Below are 26,269 nucleotides of genomic sequence, written 5' to 3'. Positions count from 1 at the left end.
GGAATGTGCTTAGAAAATGGGAATCCTGGAACATCTCATCATCTTAATGGAAACTTATATGTAGTCGGGAGCCATAGTGTGGACAGAATGTGTTGAAGTAGACTGGCTCCAGATTGGCAAAGAAGTGTGGCAAGGCTGTATACTTTCCCCTTCAATTTATATATTTAATATACTGTATATTAAAGGAAACTGCACTAGAAGCAAATGAATGCAGTTTTAAAATTGGAGGAAGAAACATCAATAACCTGCACTGTTCTCATGACACAGTGATAAAATGAAATTATAGTTAAATATAAAGAAGACCAAATTAATAACAGGGAGAACAACCAGCCTTAGAATTGACAATGAAGATCTTGAAGTGCTGGATAGATTCTACTTTTTATGATCCAACCATCAACATTAAATGAACAAGAAGTCCAACGATCAACATTAAAGAACAAGCAGTCAAGAAGTACACTGCAGAGTAGCACTTGGTAGAGCAATGATTAAGGCCTTGGAAAATAAATCTAAATGCTGTGTTGTGTCTATATTTACAAATATCAGAACTGTGCAAGTCATAGTATTCTCTGTGAAACTCTATGGAAGCAAAAATTGGACTTTGAAGGAGCTGAGCAGGAAAAGTATTGATGCTTTTAAATGTTGGTATTGGAGAAAACTTCTAAGAATGGACAGTCAGGGAAACAAACAAATGGATCATTGAACGAATCAACCCAGATTTCTCACTCAAGGAACAAGTGACCAGGTTCAAATTATCCTACTTTGCTTACATTATGTGATGATCTAATTCCCCAGTGAAGATCCTAATGCTGGAAAAAGTGGAACAAAAGAGAAGATGATGATGACCAGCAGCAAAGAAGATGGATTGCATTGCTGGAAGACCTGAAGGACCACATTAGGGACAGATCATCATGGAGAAAATCTAAGTGATCACAAGAATTCAACATCAATTTTATGGCACATAATCAAACAATTTATGGCTGATGAAACTTTGAGCTGGAAGTAGTTTAGCCCAAACCATCTTAGAGGGCAATTTAATATTTGAACCCATGGCTCTCCCACCATAGCTGATATACTGTATGAATTCTCATACTGAATTTAGACTTTAGCATGCCAACTCCTTTTTTTGCCACTTATTTGGTAGCTATGTGCTCAAATAGTTAGACAAGGCTCTTTGGCTCAGGCACAGGTTGGATCTGCCACTAGGAGGAACCATAGCCAGGAGATGCAGGAACAATTGTATTATCTAACACACAATCCTGCACATTCTCCATATTGCTTCCTAATGCTTGAAATTCCATTCCTACAAAGACTGGGTCTTTGTGATTCTTTGGCATGTTGAATTTTGATACAATTGCAAAAATTGTTTTGCCAGCAGAGTTTGGCATATAAGAAAAATGTTGGAGGATGGGGGAACATATATTTCAGTTATGCATTTCACCTGTGGATTGTGCTACCAGAGCATAGACTCTCTGCAAAAGGGCTGTTTGTCAAAAACTGGCAGTATGCTCACCCTCTACTCCTGGACACACCTGCAGAGACAGGAAATATTGTTTTGATATAAATTGTAAATCTTGTCTCTCCCTCCCCTCTCCAACAATTCTGAGCTCCCCACCTCAAAGACACTACAATTTGCAAAACAAACAATATGACTGTTTTCTGCTTGGTACCCTAGACAGCTAAGATGATAAAATGTTTTGAATTTCAAATTAATACAGGGGGGAAAAACAGTTTTAAATCTTCAGTTATGAAGCTTGTTAAATGATCCAGGGGCTACCTCACAAGTTTTCTATGAATGAAAAGCAGGCACATATCTGTGTACTGCATATTAAAACCTTTACAATAGGCATCAGAATACCAGAAGAACTTACTGTGTCTTAAGGGAAAATTTTAAACAACACTTGATATATACATATAAAAAAGGTAAAACCTTTGCTTATCAAACTTGACTCCTGATGACTTTATGGACCCATTTGTGTAGATTCATTGCTTAGTTTCTTAGTTTGTCTTGAAACCCATGATATATAGTATATTGCACGTATGGCAGCCTTGCAGTATAATTGGTCATGGAATGTTCAATTGCATGTTCATGAAATCTAAAATTTGAAATGATTTCAGACATGCATGGGCAACTCACTGCCTCCATACAAATTCAGTGGTCTTTGTATGGTTTTCCTGAAATGCCCACCTATTACCTATTGGAAGCTCATTACAGAGGTTTGAGGAACTGAGGGAATTGGGATTGAGTTGAGAAGAAAAGGTATGAAAATGACCACTCTTGTGATCATATTCTATCCATCTCCACAAATGTCTCAGGCCAGGGAAGAGAGATGAAGATTGACCAGTGAGGTGGTTCATTTCCAGCCACCTCTTCTTAAATGTTCAACATAGACTGGTGGAAACATTAGAAATAGTTGAGATTTAGGATAAGGATGAATAAACTTGTGAAAGACAGAGAGAATGGAGAGTCCAAGAACCTCACCTCAGCAAAAGTCCTTAATTTTGCTCTAGCCATATGAAAAAAATTGATCTAGTGAATGTTCTATATTTAATAATGCCAATGGACAGCTCTTGAATCTAATAATACAATTCATAAATGGCCATAAATTAAAAGCATCTCTAAAGCAGCACAAACAGTTTAATTGGACCATCTTCTTGGTTTTATTCAAGCAATTACTACTTGAATAATAATATGGTAAATATTGTGAAGACCTGTAGCAAATCTAAGGGCGAATGGAGAGGAACAGCTGCCTGCTTCTGTGATATTACTATGAAACTTATCCTCTATTCAAACCATGCAGTTAATGAAATGCTGAACCAAGACTTGAGTACTATCACCTGAACACACATTGGAACCAGTTCACACATTCAGCATTTCTCTGGAAACACAGCAGAATGAAGCCATACTACTTTATTGTTTCAAACCACGGTATTTCTTTTTAAAAAAAATTCCCTATTTGGATCTCTCTCTCTCTCTCTCTCTCTCTCTCTCTCTCTCTCTCTCTCTCTCTCTCTCTCTCTCTCTCTGTGTGTGTGTGTGTGTGTTTAAATCTAGCAGTTAGGGAGACCAAATGTTTGCCTCACCTTCTCTATTTGTGCTTGTGCCCCTACTGTAAACATACTCAGATCTTAAAAAGTGATCTGTGGTATAGCCTCTCTCACTATATTGTTCCATTATAGCTACAGTGTAGGGCCCAAATTTTGTGCAACTAAATGAAGTCCAGAAGAGGTAAAACTTCCAAAATACATAATTATGTCCAGTAAACAATAAATTTGGATAATTAATTTTTCAAAGTGTGGGTCAAAAGTTGGGATTGCAAATTTTGGGAGAGGCTAGACCATGCAAAACCTGCTCCAGTTTTGACTGGACAAGCTTGAAGGGCTTTCCCAAACAAAGGAGGGAATAAAGGCCACAGTGACTTTTGAAAGTTTCAGTACTAACTTGGCAAGCCTGTTGACTTGTATATACAATGCTGGAACAGTGTCATGATTTCCTCTTCCTTAGCCAGTGTAGGCTTAATCAGATAAACTGGGAAGCAAATTCCATGGAGAGTTTTAAGAGATGGCTAAACCCATACTTCTGGTCATCTGTCAAAGCCATCTGTCAGTCACAATATTCATGGTTTAGTTATTCATGTATTATATCATTATTTATGTTTTATTCATAAAGGGGTTACATGAAGTCATTTATCATTTTAAGGCATTGTGCTATTGCAAAATTTGAGAATACCTGAAATATGCACATAAATTAGTACAGTAAAGGCAGCTAAGCTATTACTGAACTTGCTGGTGTTTTTGGCTGAGAAGTTACAATATTTTCTTTCCCTCTTACAGAACAACCAGCTCAAGAAATGCAATTTCTAAATTAGATGTCTCTACATGTAGAATCCTGTGTCTGCAAAAATCAGAAGGAATAAAGAGCCATGTCTATTATCATTGCCTCTAAAGCAGAAAGTAGTTGAATGCTTCTGATGGCTCTGAAGGATGCGAAGACAATTCCTTCCATAGCAAATTCCTCTGTGTGCATAACTAGATGCCTTCAAAAGGTATGAGGCCTATTAATTTCCTCTGTGCTTCTTCTTGATTTCAATGCTTTTGTAGAAGATAGCAATTTCATCCTGGTACATAAATTACACGTAACCCAAGGGCAATCCATCACTAGACAAAGACAACTTGGTTTCCAACTCCAAGCACCTCCTTTTTAATATGTTACATGAATAATAATAAGCAGTGCAGATCTTACTCTGAAAAGTTTCAGTGGTAAACTGTAAAAAGCTGAATTCAATATTATAAGGCAAAGGAATGCAATTTCCCAACACAAATAGGTAGGAAACTGGCAGGACAGAACACATGTAACACTGGACAGAATGAAAAGACCTGCTTGATTTGCTTAATTTTGATTGACTCACTCCACTGAAGCAGATTCAAAAATTGAAGAAAGAACCTGATTTGAGATTGCTAAGTCAAATCAGGTGACTCTGATCAAATCTCGGTTTGTACACATTTAACTGTATTTTGAACTACCATTTCTTGGCTGCCAAATTCTGGGCTACCACTAGATGGAAAGAAAGATTTATTTAAAGATTACTAATTTGAAGCAGGGATGAGTTTTGTAGCTGGATGGCCATGGTCTTCTTTTCTTTTCTCCTGATGTTTCACTAGCAACTGTGGCTGGTAGCTTCAAAGCCAGAGTGAGCTGCTTTGTGATGTATCTCTTGGCAGTTAACAGGCAACAGAACTGGGCTGACTGGGCTTAGATTTGAATCTGGCAAGCTGATCTCTGATTGGTCCATATCATGTTGAGTTCAAGAAAGCTGGTAAACTGCCATTTTGAAAAAACAACAACCAGAAAACTGATTTCTGATAGAAGACCTACCTAGATGAGAGAGTTCATTGATGCTGGTCATGAAAGCCTATAGCACAGTGGTGGCGAACCTATGGCACGGGTGCCAGAGGTGGCACTCGGAGCCCTCTCTGTGGGCACGTGTGCCGTCGCCCCAGTCCTAGGCCTTCAGTTGGGTTTTATAAAACTTTTTCGCTTTAGGCTTCCACCGCCGTGTGCAAAAAAAAAAAAAAAGGTTCAATCAATCAGTCCATTTCAACTTCTCGCGGGGAAAAAAAAGATCTTGCAAAGTTGGAATTGATTGATTGAACTTTTTAGTCCCACCCAGTCTGCCGTTACCACCGCAGCCACGCCCACCCAATGGGCCACGCCCACCCAATGGGCCACACCCAGCCAATGGGCCACACCCACCCGGCACCCAACGATGCATAAGTGGGTTTTGGGTTGCAGTTTGGGCACTCGGTCTCTAAAAGGTTTGCCATCCCTGCTATAGCAGCATATTACTAATTTCTTTACTGCCATCTAGCAGTCTAGGTATAGAGGGTATGATTTTTTTTCTCAGACCCATCAATATTTTCCTGCACAATGCCCCTCAACAAATTTCCTTGTAACTAAGTCCCCAAGATTAGAATAAATTTGACTGGGGTGAAAAACAAATATTTGGGGGATAATTGCAGGGAACAATTTGGAACCACGGTAAAAATAAACAGCTACTCTTTCTTTCTTTCATAACAATGTTTCATTCATGCCTTTATTTGAGCCACCTTCACATTAATGTATATGGTAGAAAACATACATTTACTCATGGTGTACAGCTGCAGGCAAATATTAACGCCATCAACCAATAAAAAAGGTGTTAGTTGATTAATTGATCACTTGGATCAATTCAGTTTAAGCAGCACAGAAAGTCAGAATCCCAATATAAAAGGGCTTGTTCTGATCTTTGAGAAAGACTAGATCAGTTCATTCCAGAATAAACAAAAGCTATCACTCATCATTCAAAGACAATTCTTTAAAACAGAAATGGCACCTTCTAAGAGTTACACTTCTTACCAGAAGAATAGTCTACTAAAACTAGGGAAATGGGAAATCTGTGGTCTTCCCAGTACTGTTACACTACGGCTCCCAGAAGCTGCTGCCAACATGGGCAATAAAGAGAGATGCTAAGGATTGTAATTCAGCCAAGATCTCAAGACCTTAATTGCCCACATCTGATCAGCTTGAAAATCATGGCTACTGACTTTGTACTGGTCCCATTTATCCTAGTATTATTGGAATCTTAGATTCTAGGCAAGCCACAGCACAGGTATGGCTGCTTCAATTTGCTCCTTTCTGAACTTCTTTTGTATTATTTGTGCTGTATTATTTCACTCAGCTTGGTGTGCAAGGAATAATATATTAGACCAAAGAGAAGCCTTGAAAACTCCATGCCCTGTCAACTGCTAGCTAAATCAGAATGAGAAAAAGGGCTGGCTTGAAATTGGCAACTGGAGAGAGACAGGCAGGAGATCAAGGGGCTGCATTTAGCCTTATTTCCATCCCCATATCTTCTGCTGGAACAACATCAAATGCCAATAAGGTTCCATGAGGGAGAGGGAATGATTTTTTAATAGATTGCCAGCTGTTTGGATTGCAGTGGCAGTTCTTTATCCACATACCTTGTCATCTTGTCATCAGGAGATTTTTCTGAATCTGTTCTAAGACACAAATGGCATCAAGAAAGACCAGGCTGATTCCCAGTTTCCCTGCATGTAAGGGATATATGATGCAATGATCTTTGTGGATGAGCATCTGTTTTAAAAAATAAAGCTAAGACTCCGCATGGCGACTCAAGTTTAGCCCCCCACACAAGGCACGGTGATGGGCAAGGCTTGGTACAGACCACTCCCAAAGGGAACATAAAGCAATAATTTCTCTAGAAGATCTACCCTTTCTTTCTCTTAATACTTGGACATTTTAAAATATTTCTTCTTAATATATATGTTGGTCTAATGCAGCGATTTGCATGCAGTCCTTCCTTTTTGTGCCTCTGAGATGCCTGACCTCTTATAATTTTTTTAAAAAAGATTTCTTAATGGAAAAAAGGGAGGCTGGCATGCTGCATGAGGTGCCAGTTTCTACCATCTTATAATAAAGTCTTCAGACATCAAAATGTCAAATTCCGTTGGCACTCCTAGAATGTGAACATGATAAGTGCAGTGCAGTGATTTGCTCAGAGCTTTGTGATAATCTAGCTAGACTAGACCATGAAATCAACTTCATGGGATATCTCCAACTACTTTTAGTGAGATTGGCTGTAGTAACAGAATTTCATAAGTCTGATTGAGCTGTACCTGCACCCCTTTCTTATAGTACAGTGAGTTAAGAAGCAGCTTCCAGAAGTTATCTGGATGGTCTAGACTAGTTAAAAAATGCTTTATCCCCTTTTGCCTAGGCAGCAGAACTTACATACCTCAGACAAAGTCATCTTTGCCCTGCCTTGTCCTCAATCCCCATCCACTCAGAGCATGAAGAATCTAGAGAAATGACTCAGGAAAAATGGGAGAGTGAGGAGGCTAAACCTCAACAGTTTGCATTCTGATAAAGGGTGTGCTGTAATTGATCATCCTCACAATTGTGTCTCGATTAGTCTCTTCTATGATAGCCAGGTTGTGAGAGTCCCAACAACTGCCTTTCAAAATTCCAAATGTGACATCAGGCTAAAAGGCTTACTTTTTCCTGCCCTTTTTTTTCAAGCCCTTGAAAGGTAAAGTTTTTTTTTAATTTTACGCTTTAAGTGTGCGATGACACTCAGAACATAGCTAATGAGAATGCCTTCCTAGAATACCTTAATGAGTTGGAAAGGATGCCTCCTTTCTCAAACTCAATTTGGGCAAGAGAGAAATAGTTGTGGTCTATCCCGATTGTCCATCCATTCTCTTTCCATTCCTCTTTGTTTTCAGGACTGTAAATTGTGGGCCACCTCCATGGCCCATGGAAACCTGAAGTCCAAACTTGAAGGGACTTTCTTCAAAGCCTTTCATTGATTAAACCATCAAAGTCTGTAACTTTTATTTACCAAATGTTCATAAGATCCACTGATTTCTCATCACAGCAATGGCAAACCAGCTAGTTCATATTCCAATAATTTTATGTCTGAAATATTATGGTAGACTGTTGGCCAGGTTACATTCTACTTCTTTCCACCATCAATTTTTGTTTAAAATAACACAGTTCATACTGTTCTGCACTTTCAAGAGTCCAATTATCCATATCCCTCTCTATAATCAATCTTCACCTTCATGAAAGATGCCAGTTTAAGTTGTATGTGTCAACTTATTGCACGGACACATCTAACTACCTGCTTGTAGTTCGTGAGACTGCATGCTTGACCTTTGTATCTAACCAGGACTGACTGACATCTTGTGTACTAAAATAGCCACGTCACAGTGGAGAGGTTTTACCCATCCAACACTTGTTCTCTGTAATCAGCTTCCATCAGAATTATGCTTGCAGACTTCTCTATCAACATATAAATGGATGATAAAAATGTTTCTTTGTTATGGGTTTTTGTGAAACTGATTACAGTATTAATCCTTTATGAAGAAAGATATTGCTATTTTAGAGCAGTTTTTAATGGGTGTTTTAAATCTCATTGCCTGTTCAAGTTATTGAGACTCTATATTTCAGCTATGATTATCCATTGGTTTATATGAGATGGATTAATTTTGACGTTAGATTTTATCAATTTGTACTGCTCCTAATTAGCGGCACATGAAAAACCAAACTACAGCAGCAATTACTACTATTATTAATCTGAGCTGTTAGCAATAACTTCTTAATATCTTGCAGTGGACAAAGGATAAGGGGAAGCACATGTAAGTCACAAAAGCCATTTATTTCCTCACTTTCCATCCAAACATATAAAAAAAGAAAACTTTTCCTGGAACAGGTAATCCAAGACTTACAACTATTTTGGGAGGAGGTTTCGAAGTATTTATAGCAGAATTACTAGATTTAGAAACAGCTTTGTTCCTTATGCCATCCGTCTTGTAAATTCTCAGGATTCTTTTTTTCCCCCACCATGTATATGTATACATTCAAATTAGACTGTGATGTTTCTCTGTGTCATTTTTTGTGTGTATGTGGGTATATGCACAATGATATTTGTCTGAGAGCTGAAGGAAATGAAATTTCATTTTAATGTATACTGACTGATTGGTGTACATTTAAAGTGACAATAGAGATTCTGTTCTGTTCTGTTCTGTTCTGTTCTATGCTATGCTATGCTATGCTATGCTATGCCATGCCATGCCATGCCATGCCATGCCATGCCATTCCACTCCATTCTGACCGTTCAATTACGATAGCACTGAAAAAGTGGCTTATAACCAGTCCTTATACTTAGAACAACTGCAGCATCCCTGCAGTCACAATATGGCAACTGGCATGTATTATGCTGGTTGTAGTGTCCTGAGGGTTAGGGTTCATTACTTAAAGCCTTCTTGGGGAGTTTCCAAAAAGCAAAGTTAATGAGGGAAGCCAATTTGCTTAACAGTCATGTGATTAGCTTAACAACCACACTGCTAAGCAATGGACGTTTCAATCCAATTGTGACATCCATTGTGGCTGGATGTCGAAGACTACAGTATCTACGTTAAGATTTCCATTAAGAATTCCAACCAATTTTCTACCAAAACCGACATGCAGTTTTCATTCGTGATAAGACACAAAAATAAAAACAGAATCAAATCCAAAGTAGGATTTGGAATGTTGAGGGTGTTAAGGCTCCTCAACAAGTTTGTCCCAGTTTCCTGGGGAAGTAAGCATCTACTTGTCATTCAAATTCTCCTCAAAATGTACTGAAAAGGAAATCTGAGACAAATTCATTAGAACCTGCTTGTTCATATAAAATATTAGGGAAACTAATGACTACTGAAGCAGGCCAGGGGCAAGAAGCTAATTAAAGCAGAGAGTGGGGGGAGAGTAAGCAAAGAGGATAAGGCTGAGGATGGACAGAAGGGAAGACAAGCCTTGCCAGATGAGGAAGACACAGAGATAGATGCATTAGGTCAAGTGAAACAATTGCTTCAGGCAGTAGATGCTATGAGGCCATAAGGTTTCATTAATTACCTTATTATTCTTCCCAGGATTTGGGAGACAGGCTTCACAGCCTGTTCTGGACCCCCTAAACTAGCCTGATTTTTGCTCCAAGATGCAAGGGAGAGCACTGCCTTAACATACCAGACCCGAAGTTAGCTCCAGCTACTACTCCCCATGATTTCTGTCATTGAAATGGCAAAGGAGTGCCATTTTTGCCTCAGGCAACAGAATGCCTTAGATGGGTCCTACAAGCATAATTGACAGGAAGTTACACCAGCAGGGGGAGAAAAAACTCAAAGGAAAATAAGCAAGCCTGCATTTCACTGATAAGTCAAATCCAAATAAAGGGAAAAATCCAAGGGCGGGTGGATCCCTCCCTCCTATTCTCCCCCTAGCCCAGCCATTTTCAAGTGTAACTATCATTTTCAAAAAACAAAAGCAAGCAATGTGGAGCTTCAATTTCCCTTGGGGCATTTTTTAAATAAATGCTTTTGTAAGAGTAATTGAGAACAATTTTATACGCTCCACTCTTTTTAGGGTGCATCCAAATATAAGGTGCCTTGGGAAAACGTTGCTTCAAAATTTAGGCTTAGAAATGCCCAAATATACACAAGGAAATCCATACAAGGGAATTAAATGCGTAACAGCCTGAAACAGCACACTGCTGGGCAAGAAAAGCATTCCATCCGTAAGAAGATGAGATAAAACTATTGGTAAGGGAATAAATAAACAAGAGTTAGTCACCCCGTAATATGATCTGCCACGTGGATAGTTAGGGAGCAGGAGAGCATTCCTCAGAGCTATACTACTATGTGCCCAAACGGTCCCATCTCAAAGTTGTTGCGTTGCATTTTTTACTCTTGAGGGATCCTTTAAAAATACAACAACCAAAGAATAACTTGAATGGGGATAAAAGGCCAGAGTTTCACAACTGTACAGCCAGAATCAGGACAAGACCAGAGAACTCCCTGATTCCATCATACCTGAGCCTGCTTAAGCCACATGGGCACCTACCTGTCTGTGCAACCTGCTGGAGAAAGGATGATGGCCAGTGCTGGAGCAGAAAACTTAATCATAATGGAGGTGCCGAGGGGGTGGGGGAAGGAGACCTAAGAAGATCCTTTTCCTACTCCCACAGAATTCCTGCCTGCTCTTGCCACAAAAGTTTGCAGTATAAAAGGCGCACTGAGAACCAGTGCAGGCACGTCACACAGGTAAGACTCCATATATTTTTAACTATAATTCCTGTCAAATGCTCGTGATAGTAGTAGGAAGTTAAGAAATCTGGAAGCTTGACAGTTCTTAGGGGCAAAGGGGTATGTATGGGTAGCAAACCCATTTCTTGGCACTGTGGTTTACAATATGCAAAACCTGCCTTGCGGCAGTTCCCATTCCTATGGTCCTAAGCTCAGAAGAGGGGTGTAATGGAAAAATCTTCTACTATCCACTAATCATTATTTGGCTGTCAGCGGGCTACAATATATATACGAGGGCAATTCGGAAATAAACCTCCGTTTGAGCATGTGCAAGAAATAGGTGGGGATAGTGATGCCCGTCCTGTGGCACCGTGCGCAGTAATTCAGTAGGCAATGAGGAGTGGAAGAGGAAGGTTGTATTGCACTTGACTAGTCTGCTAGATCAATTGAAAATGAACCAGTTTTTAAAATGAAACAGTGGCTTGCATCGCACCGCTTCGATGATGACAATGTGCTTCATTATGCTGTTACAGGGTGACTTCATTCCCAGATTTTTTTGCAGAAGGAATTTCAAACCTTGTAAGACATTATGACAAGTGCCTCAATTTGAATGGCAATTATGTCGAAAAGTAATGTTGTAGTTTTCTAATGTGTATAATACAAGTTCTGTATCTGCGAGTGTCTGTCATTGATAACCAAAGGGAGGTTTATTTCCGAATTGTACATTTCCAAAATCTAATCTCATCAAAATAGATGCAGGATTGTTTTTAGATTCTATACTTGCTCACAGCTGGCTGTTTTTTCTAATCTCCAGCTTCTTTTGTTAAATTCTCTGCATACCTTCTCATATACTTTTCTCATTATTTCCCAGTTGTCCATGGACCCTTTCCTGGTACTACTACTTGAACTCTCTCCCCCCAAAAGTTAGTTCTTTTTCAATAGCTGGCCACATCCAAACAGAATGGACAGATAGCCACATCAAGTAGAGACAGATTGACCAGGGGCTTCAGAGGCCATGCACTCTGCTGTTTAAAGACATCAGTTAAGGGTGCAGACCCTGAAGAAAGCACACAGTCCGATCACAGTCCCACATTACTCCAAAGCCTTTGCCTGTTCAGCAGCTGGTTATGCTATAATGATGCCATGGATAAGCCAAATAATGAAGCCCCCTCTCCCTTTCTGAAAATGGCTGTTGATGCCCATCCCGGGTGATCTCTCTTTTCCACTATGGAAGCAGCATTCTTTGGCAAGAGTCTATTGCTGACTCTGAATAAATATAATGAGGATGATGTAATGGTGAAGGTGGAGGACCAGAAGTGGAGAGTTTCCAGGTTCAGGTCTGTATGCCAGCCTAGCCCACCTTATAGGGTTTTTATTGTGGGGGGAAAAGGGAGAAAAGAGCACTAGGTGCATTGTCTTGAGCTCCTAGAGACAAGGTGGGATATAAATCTAGTCTCATTCTCTCTCTCTCCCCCTCCCTCAGCAACTTTAAGATGTGTGGATGCTGCTGAATGGGGAATTCTGGGAGTTGGAAGTCCACATATCTTAATGTTCCTGAGGTGGAGAAACATAGATAGATAGACAAATACAGAGACAGAATTCAAACCATCACCACTCCTTTACAACAGCAGCAGAACAGCTGCGAGAAAGAGTTGGTTATCTATTCTAAATGGCTATGTTTATTCAGAGGTATCCTGCCTAGGCCCATTTCTCAGCCCTTCAAACTATGTAGTGAAACACTCGTTATTATGAATTTTTCACAATAATTGAGATTGATCTGTTAGAGCTCACTCCGTTCTTCTCCACTGTATAGAAAACAGCAGGGGGGCAGTTAGCGGCCTTCTCCCTCCTGGCAGGGCTACGAAAATATAGGAAACATCCAAGATTCATTTCCCTTAGGCTTAGACCAAATCATGGCAGGATGCCTATACCCCCATTTTTCCCTCCAGATAGCCTACCTCTACATAGCCTGCACAACTTCCTGGTTTCTGTTTTGTTTTTTATGCCTTTGAGTTGATTCTTCAGGCCTACCTGGACAAGTCCCTGCAGTTTTCTTGGCAAGATTTCAGAAGTGGTTTGCTATTGCTTGCTTCCTTGGACTGAGAGAGAGTGGCTAGCCCAAGGTCACCCAGCTGGCTTTGTAACTAAGATGGGTCTGGTACTCCTAATCTCCTGGTTTCTAGTCTCATGCCTTAACCGGTTCTCTACTCTTATTTACTGAAAAGAGGAAATGGAGATAGAAAGCCAAAATTAGGAATGCCCACATGACTCTAGAAAAAGCATCACTTCTAAAAAGGGCATGATTGCAACTGGGGTAAAAAAAATTGCATTTCCAGAATTTGGTGGAGCAAGGACACCTTTGGGAGAGTGTTTCAGGTATTTACATTATAGCATTAATGCTATAATTAATGATGCAGGTCTTTCAAGACCCCCTTTGATCCCTTAAAGGCTTTTAAATGCAAACCCTGTGTTTTTTTACCCTGCATAATTTCGGAGTCACAAAAGATGCTGGCAGACGGCATGCACGGTTAAGCTGCACTTTTTGCTTGCTTGCTCGAGTCTTTCTGTTTGGGATAGGGTTTGGCAACATGGACCTCTGCAGGTGCTAGATGATCAGATGCAAGTACACAAACCCCCATACAAAATATAGGAGAGGGTGGTATGTATGCCACTTTGATCTCCTGCATGAAAAATGAATAGAAATCTAATAAACAAAGACATAAATACATTCTTACACAACTTTGGGAGAGCTCAGCTTTCTCATGCAAAATCTCTCACAATTTGGGAATGAGGTAGCTAAAATGTTAATAGAGTTAGTGAACTTTTGAGATTTTTAGGGGGGACAGAGCATCTCAGCCATTGTGAGGTCTGGTGACTGAGAACATAAATGGCTGCTGACCTCTATCTTAATAAATGGAATTGGAGATATACTGTTATGGATTATTTCAGGATGGAATAGAGCTGAGAATATTATTATAAAACATTGGAGTGATAAATCCATTAACATATTCTCTGTTATGTTCACATTGGCTTGTTTCAGCAGAGAAGTAAGGAAAAGGACTTCTAAGTCATCTGGTTTAATATTACAGAAGTGTTTACTCTGTGATCATAAGTTTTATGCAAGTTTCTTTTGCCTAAAACCACTGCAAACAGCAGCTCCCTAAATGTGACAAAACGGGGAGGCTGTCACTTCCTAGGGTTGTCTGATAAATATCCTGACATGTCATAAATATATCATTTCCCCATATAGCTTCAGTGCTCCCATCTAGTTTCCAATCAACCCCAACCAGTTTTATGGAGCAAAGCAAGACTAATCGGAATCAAGGTCATTGATATGCACTCACCTTGGAACCAGCAGTCTTGAATATGCTACACCTTTACTCTGCTGTGTGAAAACATGGCTAATCGATTCTACTTCTAGGGCATGCTTGCTCTCTTTCCACAGCAAGTTTTGTAATCAAGAAGCTGACAGTTATGACACCCAGATCTCCCTGGATTGCATAGTTCTTTGGATGGTTTCTATCAGCTTGGAAATCAGATCTTTGATCTAGATGGGACTGATTCTTCTTTTTCTGACTTGGCCCCATTGATTTATTCACACCATATGGGGATGCTGCTTCACTGAGATATTTAATATTTCAATGGGTAACTCATGATTATTAATATGCATATCAAGAATAGAATCATACACTATGCACAGAGCTAGGCAGAGATAAATGGCCTGATCCTTTGTAACAAGTCTGAGACAAGATGCTATTTTTTGCAGAGTGGATTTAACTTAATTTAATGTTCAAACAAAGGAGGGGGAAAGAGAAGGAAGAGGATTTATTAGATACTCTACTAGATAATATTATCTAGATGCAGCCAGAGCACTGAATCTTAAAATACGCAGTTGGCAAAAAAATGTCAGCTGTGAAAACAACACAGTATAGGTAGTCCTTAACTTACAACCAGAACTGAGATTGGAATTTTGGTAGTAAGTCATATCAGTCATTAAGCAAGATACCCACATGATCGCTTTGCTCAATGACTGTAATACTGGCTTCCAACCTGTGGTCATTAAGTGATCCTATGGGTTGTTAGCTAGAGCATGGGGATACCTCACTGGATGGGAGGCCTGGTGCAGGCCATGCACAAGTTGGCAGTGGCAGTGTGTAGCAGCACCAGGCTTCGACTTGAAGTAGACACCAGCTGCAACTGTCCCAGGCCTCTAAGTCAGCCTTAATGCAGCCGCTGCTGCTAAAGGATGCAGCCCAACTCCCCACATCTATCTCCCCCCCCTCCCATCATCCTGCACAGCAGCACTCAGTGGCAGTGCTGAGGCTGGTCTGAAGTAGAGGCCTGAGACAGTCTGAGCCAGCTGCCATTGCCCCAAGCCTCTACCTGGAGACAACTGCTACCCGTTGCTACTACTCAGAAATGCTGCCTCACCACATTTTCCAAAGTGTGCAAGCCTTGAGAATGCTGCAACTGCTCTCACTGCCCATCGCTCTCAAGTGTCTGCCACACACCGTTTAGCTTCAGGTGTTTTTCTCCTGCTGTTGAGAAGGCCACACAGCTCCTGGTCACGCCAGGCCTCCTTTCTCAGAGCTTCTTTGCACGCAAGTTTGAAAGCCTCCAGAAGCCCCATATAAAAAGGCTCCAGTGTCATTGTGCAGAGCGACCTAGATCAGCGGGAGATAGGCAGGTGAGGGAGTTGCAGCACCCACACAGTGGAAAGGCAGGTGTGCTGCGCAAGTGCCCAAATTTTTATTACTTGAGCATGAAGGCTTAGCATGGCCATAACTTCTTGTTGTAATTCCCTTCGTTCAGCACCATCATAATTTAGAGCTATCACTGAACAAATGGACATTTAGTGAGGAGTACCTGTAAAACAAATATTACAGTATAACAGAGGAGAGTGGCCCGATAGCAAAATTTCTCTCCTGAAAATAATAATGTATTATTTGGGATTCTATTTACATTTCAAGAGAAAGGCAACAGAAAATTCTTGCAGTTTGCATTTTGTAATCAGTGAGAGTGTTATCACTTCATTCTCCAAAGCTAACAAGATTTCAAAATAAGTAGCTCAGAGGAACTGAAGACCAAAGCTCACGTAGATCAGAGTTTAATCAAACCTCAAAAAGCAAGCATTTATTCAACTGCCAACACAATCACCCTGCAACCAAACTGCTCATAATAATTTTGTTGGATCCCAGATCATTTTGTCACAAGATCAGCATTTGGTATCAAAGGCCAAGCACAGGACATCTTAAAATCGGCTTTCCCATCCAAACACATTAGACTCATGATAGATTTTGGACATAAGCTAAGTGCTGCAATAACTGGCATGTGCCCTAACTGTGTTTGACACATTAAAGAGAAATCTACAAGATGTTATAAATCTGCCATAATTGTATTTCAGTTCTTCTTCCTTTCTCATTTCAATTTAAGAACTAGCCAGATCTAGTTGTTTGATGATGAGTGGAGAAAACAGTTTATTCAAAGATGAAAAATTGATGATCCAAAAGTACCACTCCAGACTGGGTAAATGGGCAATCAAACTGGACAAGCAGTACAATATGGTGACCATCAAAGTACATGTTTCATACATAACCAAAATAGGTTAACTAGGGTTAGGCTAGCTACCCAAGAAAGAGAAGTTAAGAGCAGGGGCTAGCTAAAGCATTTTTTAAAAAATGAGCTCATCACATACAGGTCAGTACAAAGATCCAAAAAAGAGAAAATCAAAAACCAACCCTCTACAGATATATTTTCAAACTAGCAACTCCAACTAAAATACCGGTACTCTATCAAGAGCTATCTGAAGTGCTCTTGAAAAAAAACAATGGATTCTACACTGATCTCCATGCAGGAATAATTTCCTGCCTCTCTGATAATCTAAATGTTGGGGATGGGGGGGGCAATACACTAGAATTCCCCAATGCAACTTATGGGGGACTTCATACTAAGACCGAACATCCCAGAAGACAAAGGCACACATGAATGCTAAGTCAATGCGATGGCTTTATTCATTTATTTGCATTTCATATTCATTATATTTACTGTAGACATTTAAACTGAATTATGTACTGCCGATGTTTTAACTGGGTATTCCTGTTTCTGTAAATTGCTAGTGATTCAGCAATAAAAAAATACAATACATTTATAGGAATTCATAGATTGATGATGGTTGTATGCTACACACTGGTAAATGGCAATACATTAATGAAAGAAATGGGAAAATTGTTCAACATTTCAAATAAATGCAATCTGCAAAGAAGTATTTTATTAGGTAACATGAATGAATGAGAAGGAACAAAATGTCAGCATACAGAAAATGTGATTGGACTATTCAGAGATCCAATCTAAATCTGAATAAATGTGAATGGTTATTATTTATTGTATGAGTATCTCCTTAGAAAGAAGTCTCACTTTGAATATATGGTTTAAACTTGTCTGTTCTTGCATACGCATAGACAGTTCATGAATTAAACATGATACATTGATTTGTTCATGATGAAAGACTGAGAAACATAGTGAAGGATACGAGATGATAAGAAATCCTGAATGTAAGATATTATTATCTGGCAGAGTACATGAAAAAAGTGAAAGAAACGAAGAAATGTACAGTGAAAATAGAATGACAGAAAAAAGTTAAAGTACAGGTCCTATAAGGAAAAAGGTTAGAAAATAACTCAATGCTTAAAAGTGCAAATAAGAAAAGATAGCATAAAAGATGCTTGAAACAAGGGAAAATAATTTTATTACAGGATGCAACAGAAATGTGTGGAGTTTTGCTAATGAAAAATAGCAAAAAGGATGCTTATTGGAATGTTGAAATGGATGAGAGAAAAATAAGAGAATTCTGTAAAAATTATAATGAAAGATACTGTAAGAGGTGTATAATGATAAAAAAATTAATTGCAAAAATGTAGAGAGAAAAGGCTCAGAACAGGCAAGATTAATAAAGGCAGGGAATTCACAGAGAAGAGAAACTGCAGAGTCCTTCTGATTAAAGAAATATTTTGGAAGTGGATAGAAAGGGCTAAGCAAGTAGCCTTAAGCAGAGTGAACAGAAATAAGAATAAATAATGATGAAATTATTTAGAATGAAACTGTAGCAAGGGGAATATTTTAGAAAACTATGTAGGAAGGATACTAAGTAGAATTGAGGTAAATGCTATAAATATTAGTGTCTAAGAAAAAAAATGTGAAAAGGTAGTGAATATGGTCTGTGAATATGAAAAAATAGTACAGTTGCAATTGTTGATAGTATAAAAATGGAAAATAGGAAAATGATAAACTAAAGATATGGTTTGCTTATGGAGCAGCTGTGTGCCTTAATATATGTATGAAGACTGCACACGCCTGTTGACTGGAAGATCGCAAACACTATTGGGAAATGGTTTGTTAAGTGTTCTTTGGGAAAGTATTTGGTGGATTTCTGATTAAAAGTGTATAGGAAGGAATAGCGAGCAGCATTTGAGAAACGCAGAGCAACTTTATGCTAGGCAGGAGTACATAGATTAGGCTTCTCTTCTGAAGCAAGTTGTTGGGAAATCTATGAACGCCTGAAAAAGAAAATGTATCGCATGTTCGTTGATCGAAAATTTATGGTAAAATGAATAAGCTTGAATTAAAGAATGGTCTGCACAAATATGGAATTGAAGGTTGACTTGTGAATGGGAAGTCATATTCAGTGGAGGTAAATATTTGTGTGAATCAGTTGAATGAAACCATAATGATTCAACATTAAGGAGAAAGCCGACAAGGATGTTATATTCTTGTCCTTCCTTATTGGTCAATGATTCCAAGGAGATGCCAAGTGGCTGGGTTCAAGCGCTCATAAATGTATACACTCAAGTATAAATTCTGCTCAATTTTTTCCCAAGTTTCCTGCACTGAAGAAGGTGGTAAGTGCCCTCTTGCTGGACCCTAATGGCATATAAAAATTAGAAGTAATGTAATCTTTCCACAAAAATAGAAAGGATCGGCACTACCCATCATGGAGGAATGGCCGATGAAATTGACAGAAGTTGCTGAGATGAACAAACTGACTTCTTAGATTAAAGAAAAAAAAATATCTGCATTCATTGGTGACTGGGAATTCCTTATGGACTTTTTGCATAAAAATGAAAAAAAATATATACTTGTGATTAATGTTTTTTTTATGATTGGACAGGATAGATTATAGAAAGAAGAGTATTATGATGCAATTGTAGAGACAAAGGTTATAATATAATTGTACTTATAACAGCTGTGAAGAATATTGGACACTCTTTCTTTATACTTTTCTTTATATCTATCCTTTTTCTATTTTTTTGTTTTACTGTTTTTAAATACATTGTTTTTAAGTACATTAGATACTGATTGGATATATGTTTTGGGGTTTCGTTTTGTTTTAAGTTATACATACATGGTGAAAACCTCAAGCAAGTAAATGAATTTGAGTGTCTTGGTAGGAGGTTTGCTAAACATGTGAAAATAAATGGAAATATTTCAGGACATGCAACTAGTGGAGTGTAGTTTCTTGTGAGAACTTTATGTTATTAAAATTATAAAAGGATAATACCTGGAGTTGGTGAAGAGTAGATTTAGCTAGATTTCCTTTTCTTTTGTCTCATATCTTGACTTTAATTTCTTTTGCTTACTGGGTTTTTCCTGTTCCTCTGGGCTTTTTTTTTTTATAATATAAAAGGATCAGTGAGATATGCGAGCAGCATTATTGAGAAGAACATTTACATTAGAGTTTGACTTGAATAAAACCCCAATACTGGCAAGAGAACCCCAAAACCAATTTCTAAAATTTGAAGCTTTGCAATCCAGTTCCAGTTGTTTTGACTGCTAGTTCTGACAGCAAACATGCTTTCCTGAAAACAGGCATAAATAAATAGGATCCGAGATATTGTCTTTTGTTCTCATTCTAGTATCTCTGAATACTGAATGAAGGAATTTTTACCCCCGCCCCCACCCCTGAAGAAAGCAACTATTAATAGAGGGTAGCATGATTCCTTCCATCTCAAGAATCACATGAACGGATAATAACAGCAATGGGGGGGGGAAATGAATGGAAAAAAAGTCCTCTTAAAAAAATCCTCTCATTCAGATTTAATTTTCTTCATTATGAAGTTTTGGCATGGTTATATTTGATATGGGTTCTTAGCTCTTGTTGAAATGGGCACTAGATAAGCTCAATTAAAGATGCCCTTCAACACTTTAACCCTGCAGATTAAAGCACTATTAAAGAGCACAATAATAAGATCAACTACTATATACTTGCTTTCCTGGACACTACCTGGCCATGAAAATCCTCCCATCCACCCCCACCTTCTTACTTGATCATTTGAGCTTCTGAATGGATGTGGAGTGTGCTGAGCCATTTCAACTGCACATTAACAAAGGGCCAGGGTGTCAATAAACATTATATAATTAAGTCTTCTAATCCTGCACCAAGCATCTTGAATAGAAGTGGTGGGGGGCTGGGAAATCAAATTAACAACAAGATTCCTTTCTCTTTCTCTCTCTGCATATCTTCATGAAAGAAGATCTTAGACATGAAAGAAAATGATTGGGTCACTGATTACTTTACATACTTTGCACTAGGTTCAGATTAGTAGCTAATTTATGTACCTTCACTGAGCCATTAGAGGATTAACCCTTCACTTGGCGTGCCAGATGAAAGAACAGGCTGACAAGGCGCCTTGTGCCAGTTGTATAATTAGATGACCACATTGTGTACACTTCATTTTCTTAAGCTTTATAGCTGCCAGCTCCAAAATAGGCTGGAAAAATTCCCAAGGGAACTAGTTTGATATACAGATAGTCCTCGACTTAAGACCATAAATTGAGCCCAAAATTTCTGCTGCTAAGTGACACATTTGTTAAGTGAGTTTTGTCCCATTTCGTGACCTTTCCTGCCACAGTTGTTAAGTGAATCTGGCTTCCCCATTGACTTGGCTTGCCAGACGTTCACAGAAGTTGATCACATGACCCGCCGGGATACAGCAACCATCATAAATATGAGTCAATTGCCAAGCATCTGAATTTTGATCAAGTGACCATGGGGATGCTGCAGCAGTTGTTAAGTGTGAAAAATGGTCATAAGTCACTTTTTTCAGTGCCGTTGTAAGTTTGAACGATCACTAAATGAACTGTCATAAGTCAAGGACTACCTGTAGAGCAAGTAATTAGAGCAGGCTTGTTTCCCAAACTTTGCTATCCATACCATAGCAGCTTTCTATCTTGGCACTCACCTGGTCAACATAGGTGATAAAGTACTGTAGACAGGTGTGTGTGTCAGCTGTTTGGCAGAGGACAGATGTTGTATTCCATCAGTTTCCGTGTTGGACACAGACTAAGTAATCTGCCCATGGAGGAAAGACCTATCATTACACCATGTTTAGAAATGCTGTGACCACAATGAGGCTGTAACTGAGAGGATCTTTAATCTCCAGCCTACTAATACGTTTTTGGAAAAAGCACTTATGGGCTGCACCAAAGCACATTTCATCCAGAAATACGTACTTTTATAAAGAGGCATGGATGTGTTAATCTGGCCACCAACATCTGGCTGTTGATTGTTTGCTGGTGACGGATAGTGATGAAATAAAATGCAAAGACTCCCTGCACAGTGATCTAAAAGATTCTAATTTCGCAAATAATATGATGTGCTTAGTTTGAATTGCTACAAAGTCTCATGAACAGGGATTTCCTTCCTTATCTTTGAACAATCAGGGCAGAGCAGCGCACAACAATTCTCAAATTCAAATCTTGTGACAGCCCAAGGTTTTCCAGCCAAGATCCTTCACATCATTTATAAAAGTCGGGAACTTTAAATGGCACAAGAGAGTCTGAAATCCAGCAGCAAATGGACTGTGTTATTCCCATAGTGTAACTAATTATTATTATTTTTATCCCAAGCATAATGCTCTTATCTGGTAGTGTGTATTTACTTATTTGCAATGTTGAAAACCAATTCTTCTTCATATGAAGGTTCTCTTGTTCACTTCACAAACCCAGGATTTGTCTTAAAACCCAGCTCTAATGACATTATTTCATTGACTAGCAAGCTTTGGTTTTTATTATATTAAGAAATTTGGCCATCAGTGTTATTGGAACCCTTATTAACTTCTCTGCCTGAAGAGACCCTGAGGCTCAGCCAAATAAAGGCCTAGGTGACTTTATTATATAAAGTCATAGCATTGCTGACATAAGGTGCTGGGAGGGTTACATGCAGCTATAATAGTGTTTTACATCTTTGGTGTCAGCCAATAATACCAGGCAGATAAGCTCTGCCTGGCTGTTCTATTCAAAGTGGCTATCTTGGCCAGATGGGATTTGTAGCAGACATCCTAGTTTAAGAGGGCAGCTGGCCTGATTCTAGGAAGAACCCTAGCCACAGACAAGCAGATTCCAATGTTTTATTGCTAATTTGCATATGCACAATTGCCTTTATGTGAAGGACATACACATTCCTGTGATCCAGGAATTCAACACACTCACAAGCCTATGAACAGAAAAAGAAGCTATTGCACTGCCAATCAAAATAATCTAATGGAAAATCGACCACACATATGAACGCAATAGGTGATTATCTCCTCTTCCATGGATTTGTTAAAGCATCAGCTAGACAGCCATCTGTCATGAATACGTTAATTAGAATTCCTGCACTGATGCCACCTTCCATCTGTATGATTTCCTGTACAGTAATATACCAAGTTCATAGTAGTCAGGCTTAGGCAGTCCTTGACTTACGATGCAATTGAACCCACAATTATGGGTGTAAGTCATGATGGTCATTAAGCAGATCAACTCTGACTGATTTTACAATCTTTCTGTAGGAGATGACCAGGCTGAGCCTGAGGGAGGAGTCAAATGCGCCATCAGTCACAAGTCCTTACGTACTCACAAGAGATCTAAATCCAGCTACCTTGAATTCCTTTGGCTCTTACCTACCACCAATTTGCTTGGAGCTTTAGTAGCTCAGATTCTTGTAGAGAATTAAAGCTTGCAATAAATCTTTATACTTTATACTCAGAACTTCAAATCCAGGTTGTAGATACTTTTTTTTGGGGGGGGATACGATGGAACCTTGAATGGTTGCTGAGTGACCAGTTATAAATCAAGGACTACTTATATGTAATCAATTTTGGGAAACACTCTCCAAAATAATTCATACTACTCCAGGTTCTGAAAAGGTCTACCAATAAATCACCACCTCATCCCATTGGGATTGACCTATCCCACCTGTGCTGGCAGAGGAGGCATGCTATGGGTCTCATTGGTCTGATTATTCCAGCTGGTGGGGGCCAAGAGAAGGGCCTTCTCTGCCATTGCACTTGCCCTCTGGAACATCTTGCCCCGCTCCAGAGTGAGGTCAGCTACAACCCTCCAATAAGAGCTGTCGTTAGAATGCAGTATAGCATGCTAATTCTGCTGACTGCCAGCAGTTCGATTCTCAGGGGCTCAAGGTTGACTCAGCCTTCCATCCTTCCAGGTTTGGTAAAATGAGGACCCAGATTGTTGGGGGCAATAGACTAACCCTGTAAACCGCTTAGAGAGGGCTGTAAAGCACTGTGGAGCAGTTATATAAGTGTAAGTGCTATTGCTATCGATATTGTTACCTTGTATAAGAGCCTAAAGACCTGGCTCTGCAAGTTAGCTTGAGGCTCTAATGAGGGAGCATCACCGTGGAGGTGGATGATAGATTAACAACAGATGCCACCTCCCCCCCCATCCTGTTCCTACCCTCCCCATCTTTTAATTGGTCCAAAGTGTTTGTATTTTTGTATTAACATTTATACCTTTTGTGCCTATATAGTTTTATCTTTTATGATTGCAAGCTGCCCAGAGTTATCCTGAGGTAAGATGGGCATCTAATACATGTAATGAATACATACACATATACATATGGTACATACATGAATACATTCTATTGGGAATATAGCTGGTTCTTCCTGTTGAACCATCCAAACGTAAGCCCAAGAATTCCTTTTGCAACAATTTCTTCAGCTCACAGCCAAAGCAGTCCTGGCAAGTTAATTGTGCTTTGCTTTCTCTTCTTGATGGTGTCACAATAACCCCAGTCAACCAAAATCCATATGAGAATTTATTTTATTGCTATAGATGTGTACCTTCATGCCTGTATACAGATGCATCCAAGACAGCTTGGCTAAATCTATGCAACGACAACTCATAAAGCCCAACAAAATTAATCTGTATCATTGACCTGAAATAGCCATATCTCATTGTAATGATTGCTTAAGCAATACAAATTAGATGACCTGACTGGTATTTTTCACTTCCTGCCCTGACAGAGAAAATTAATTTGATATACAGCCATCAATTATGCATGTCAGAAAAGGTTTAATGTGGAGAGTTCAATGTCTGTTACTCTTAAATCATAGACAGTACCACACTGTCCTTTCTATTATCTAATAATGTATGACACCAATTCTATTTTGTCCCATAAACTGAGTAGTCCCACAAAGGAGATTAACCAGTTTGCTACACAATACCATCGAGCTTTATTGCCCATCAGAATTATCTCCCTGGAAAAAATGTGGCAGTCAGCAGGATGAATGGCAGAAAACAGGCAGGAGTCCAGTGAGGACAACCTGTAAAGAAATTCTGCGTCAAGATTGTTTGTATTATTTGCAGAAGTAATGCAAAGGACACACACATTTATACCTCCTCATTTTTCATCATCTGATTCCCAGCCACTGGAAAGTTCACTCTATGCCATACATAGGAGGAAAGGTTTCAGCACAAAATACAGGCATCATTTACAAGCAATTGGAACTGAACATCTGTTGCCTTTTTAAATCTGAATTGGGGTATCATCACTTCTCTTTGCATTATGTGTAGAGACAGCATAGCAAGGAATCTAATGCAGCCAGTGATCAACAGAATATATTTTTGTTTTTGCAGACGGGAATTTGAAATTTAGTGCATCAGGATTATAACTGGGAGATCCCAGAACAATCCTTCCCTTCCACCTCATATTTATCATTACTTAATTATTTATTGGATACGTGCCCCCCCATCTCATACAATAATAGACAGCTCACAACCCATGAAACATACTTTAAAAAAACATACCCTACCCACGACACCAAACCAAAAATTCTCATAGCTCAACCCTCCATCCTAGCCCAATGCTTGGGGAAAGAGAGAGTATTCTATTCCACTCACATGCATACCAATGCATTCCATTCCATTCCAAAATTCCATTCCACTCCATTTCATTCCATTCCATTCCATTCCAGCATATTCCAATATTCCATTCCATTCCAATATTCTATTCCATTCTTATCCATTCCATTCTGTTAAATTTCTTTCCATTCCTTTCCTTTCCATTCCAATCTTCCATTTCATTCCAATATTCTATTCCACTCCATTCCATTCCAACCCAATATTCTATTCCATTCCAATGCATTCCATTCCATTCAATTTCTTTCCATTCCATTCCAAAATTCCAAAATTGCAAAATTCCACTCCACTCCATTTCATTTCATTTCTTTCCATTCAATTCCAAAATTACACTCCACTCAACTCCATTTCATTTCATTTCTTTCCATTCCATTCCACCATATTCCAATCTTCCATTTCATCCCAATATTCCATTCCATTCCGTTTGATTCATTCCAATCCATTCCAAAATTCCACTCCACTCCACTCCATTCCATTTCTTTCCATTCCATTCCACCATATTCCAATATTCCATTCCATTCCAATATTCCATTCAATTCAAATATTCCATCCCATCCCAATATTCTATTTCATTCCAATATTCCATTTATTTATTTATTTATTTATTTATTTATAATTTAATTTATACCCCGCCCTTCTCCTCATGGGACTCAGGGCGGCTAACAGCCTCATAAAAACTACAATACAAATACAATAATTAAAAGCCGAATTAAAAAGAAATATTTAAACAGGCCGATCAATTAAAATTACCCTTAAAAATCCCCTGAAACTATAAAATCATTAAAAATTATCCCTATTTAAAACTCACCCTAGGTCAGGCCCGCTTGTTGAAAAAGCCATGTCTTGAGGGCGCGGCGGAAGGTTAAGAGATCCGGAATCGTCCGGACCTCGGGGGGTAGTTCGTTCCAGAGGGTGGGGGCACCCACAGAGAAGGCCCTCCCCCTGGGGGTCGCCAGCC

The 26,269-nt window shown here is 39.1% G+C and overlaps 1 protein-coding gene across 5 annotated transcripts in view; it reads right to left on the bottom strand.

Moving 5' to 3' along the window:
* Positions 1-26,269, bottom strand: part of OLFM2 (olfactomedin 2) — a 154,773-nt gene that overhangs the window by 90,536 nt on the left and 37,968 nt on the right. The window contains exon 2 of one of the 5 annotated variants that reach the window (XM_029284708.1): positions 15,969-15,986. The exons of the other annotated variants lie outside the window; for them this stretch is intronic. Within the exon in view, the coding sequence (XP_029140541.1) occupies positions 15,969-15,986 (18 nt within the window). The remainder of the gene's footprint in view (positions 1-15,968; positions 15,987-26,269) is intronic. 5 annotated transcript variants of the gene reach the window in all.

Source organism: Protobothrops mucrosquamatus, unplaced genomic scaffold (assembly GCF_001527695.2).
Source record: "Protobothrops mucrosquamatus isolate PMUCROS unplaced genomic scaffold, P.Mucros_1.0 scaffold857, whole genome shotgun sequence".
Taxonomy (NCBI): domain Eukaryota; kingdom Metazoa; phylum Chordata; class Lepidosauria; order Squamata; family Viperidae; genus Protobothrops; species Protobothrops mucrosquamatus.
This window is presented reverse-complemented; position numbering and strand designations above follow the sequence as displayed.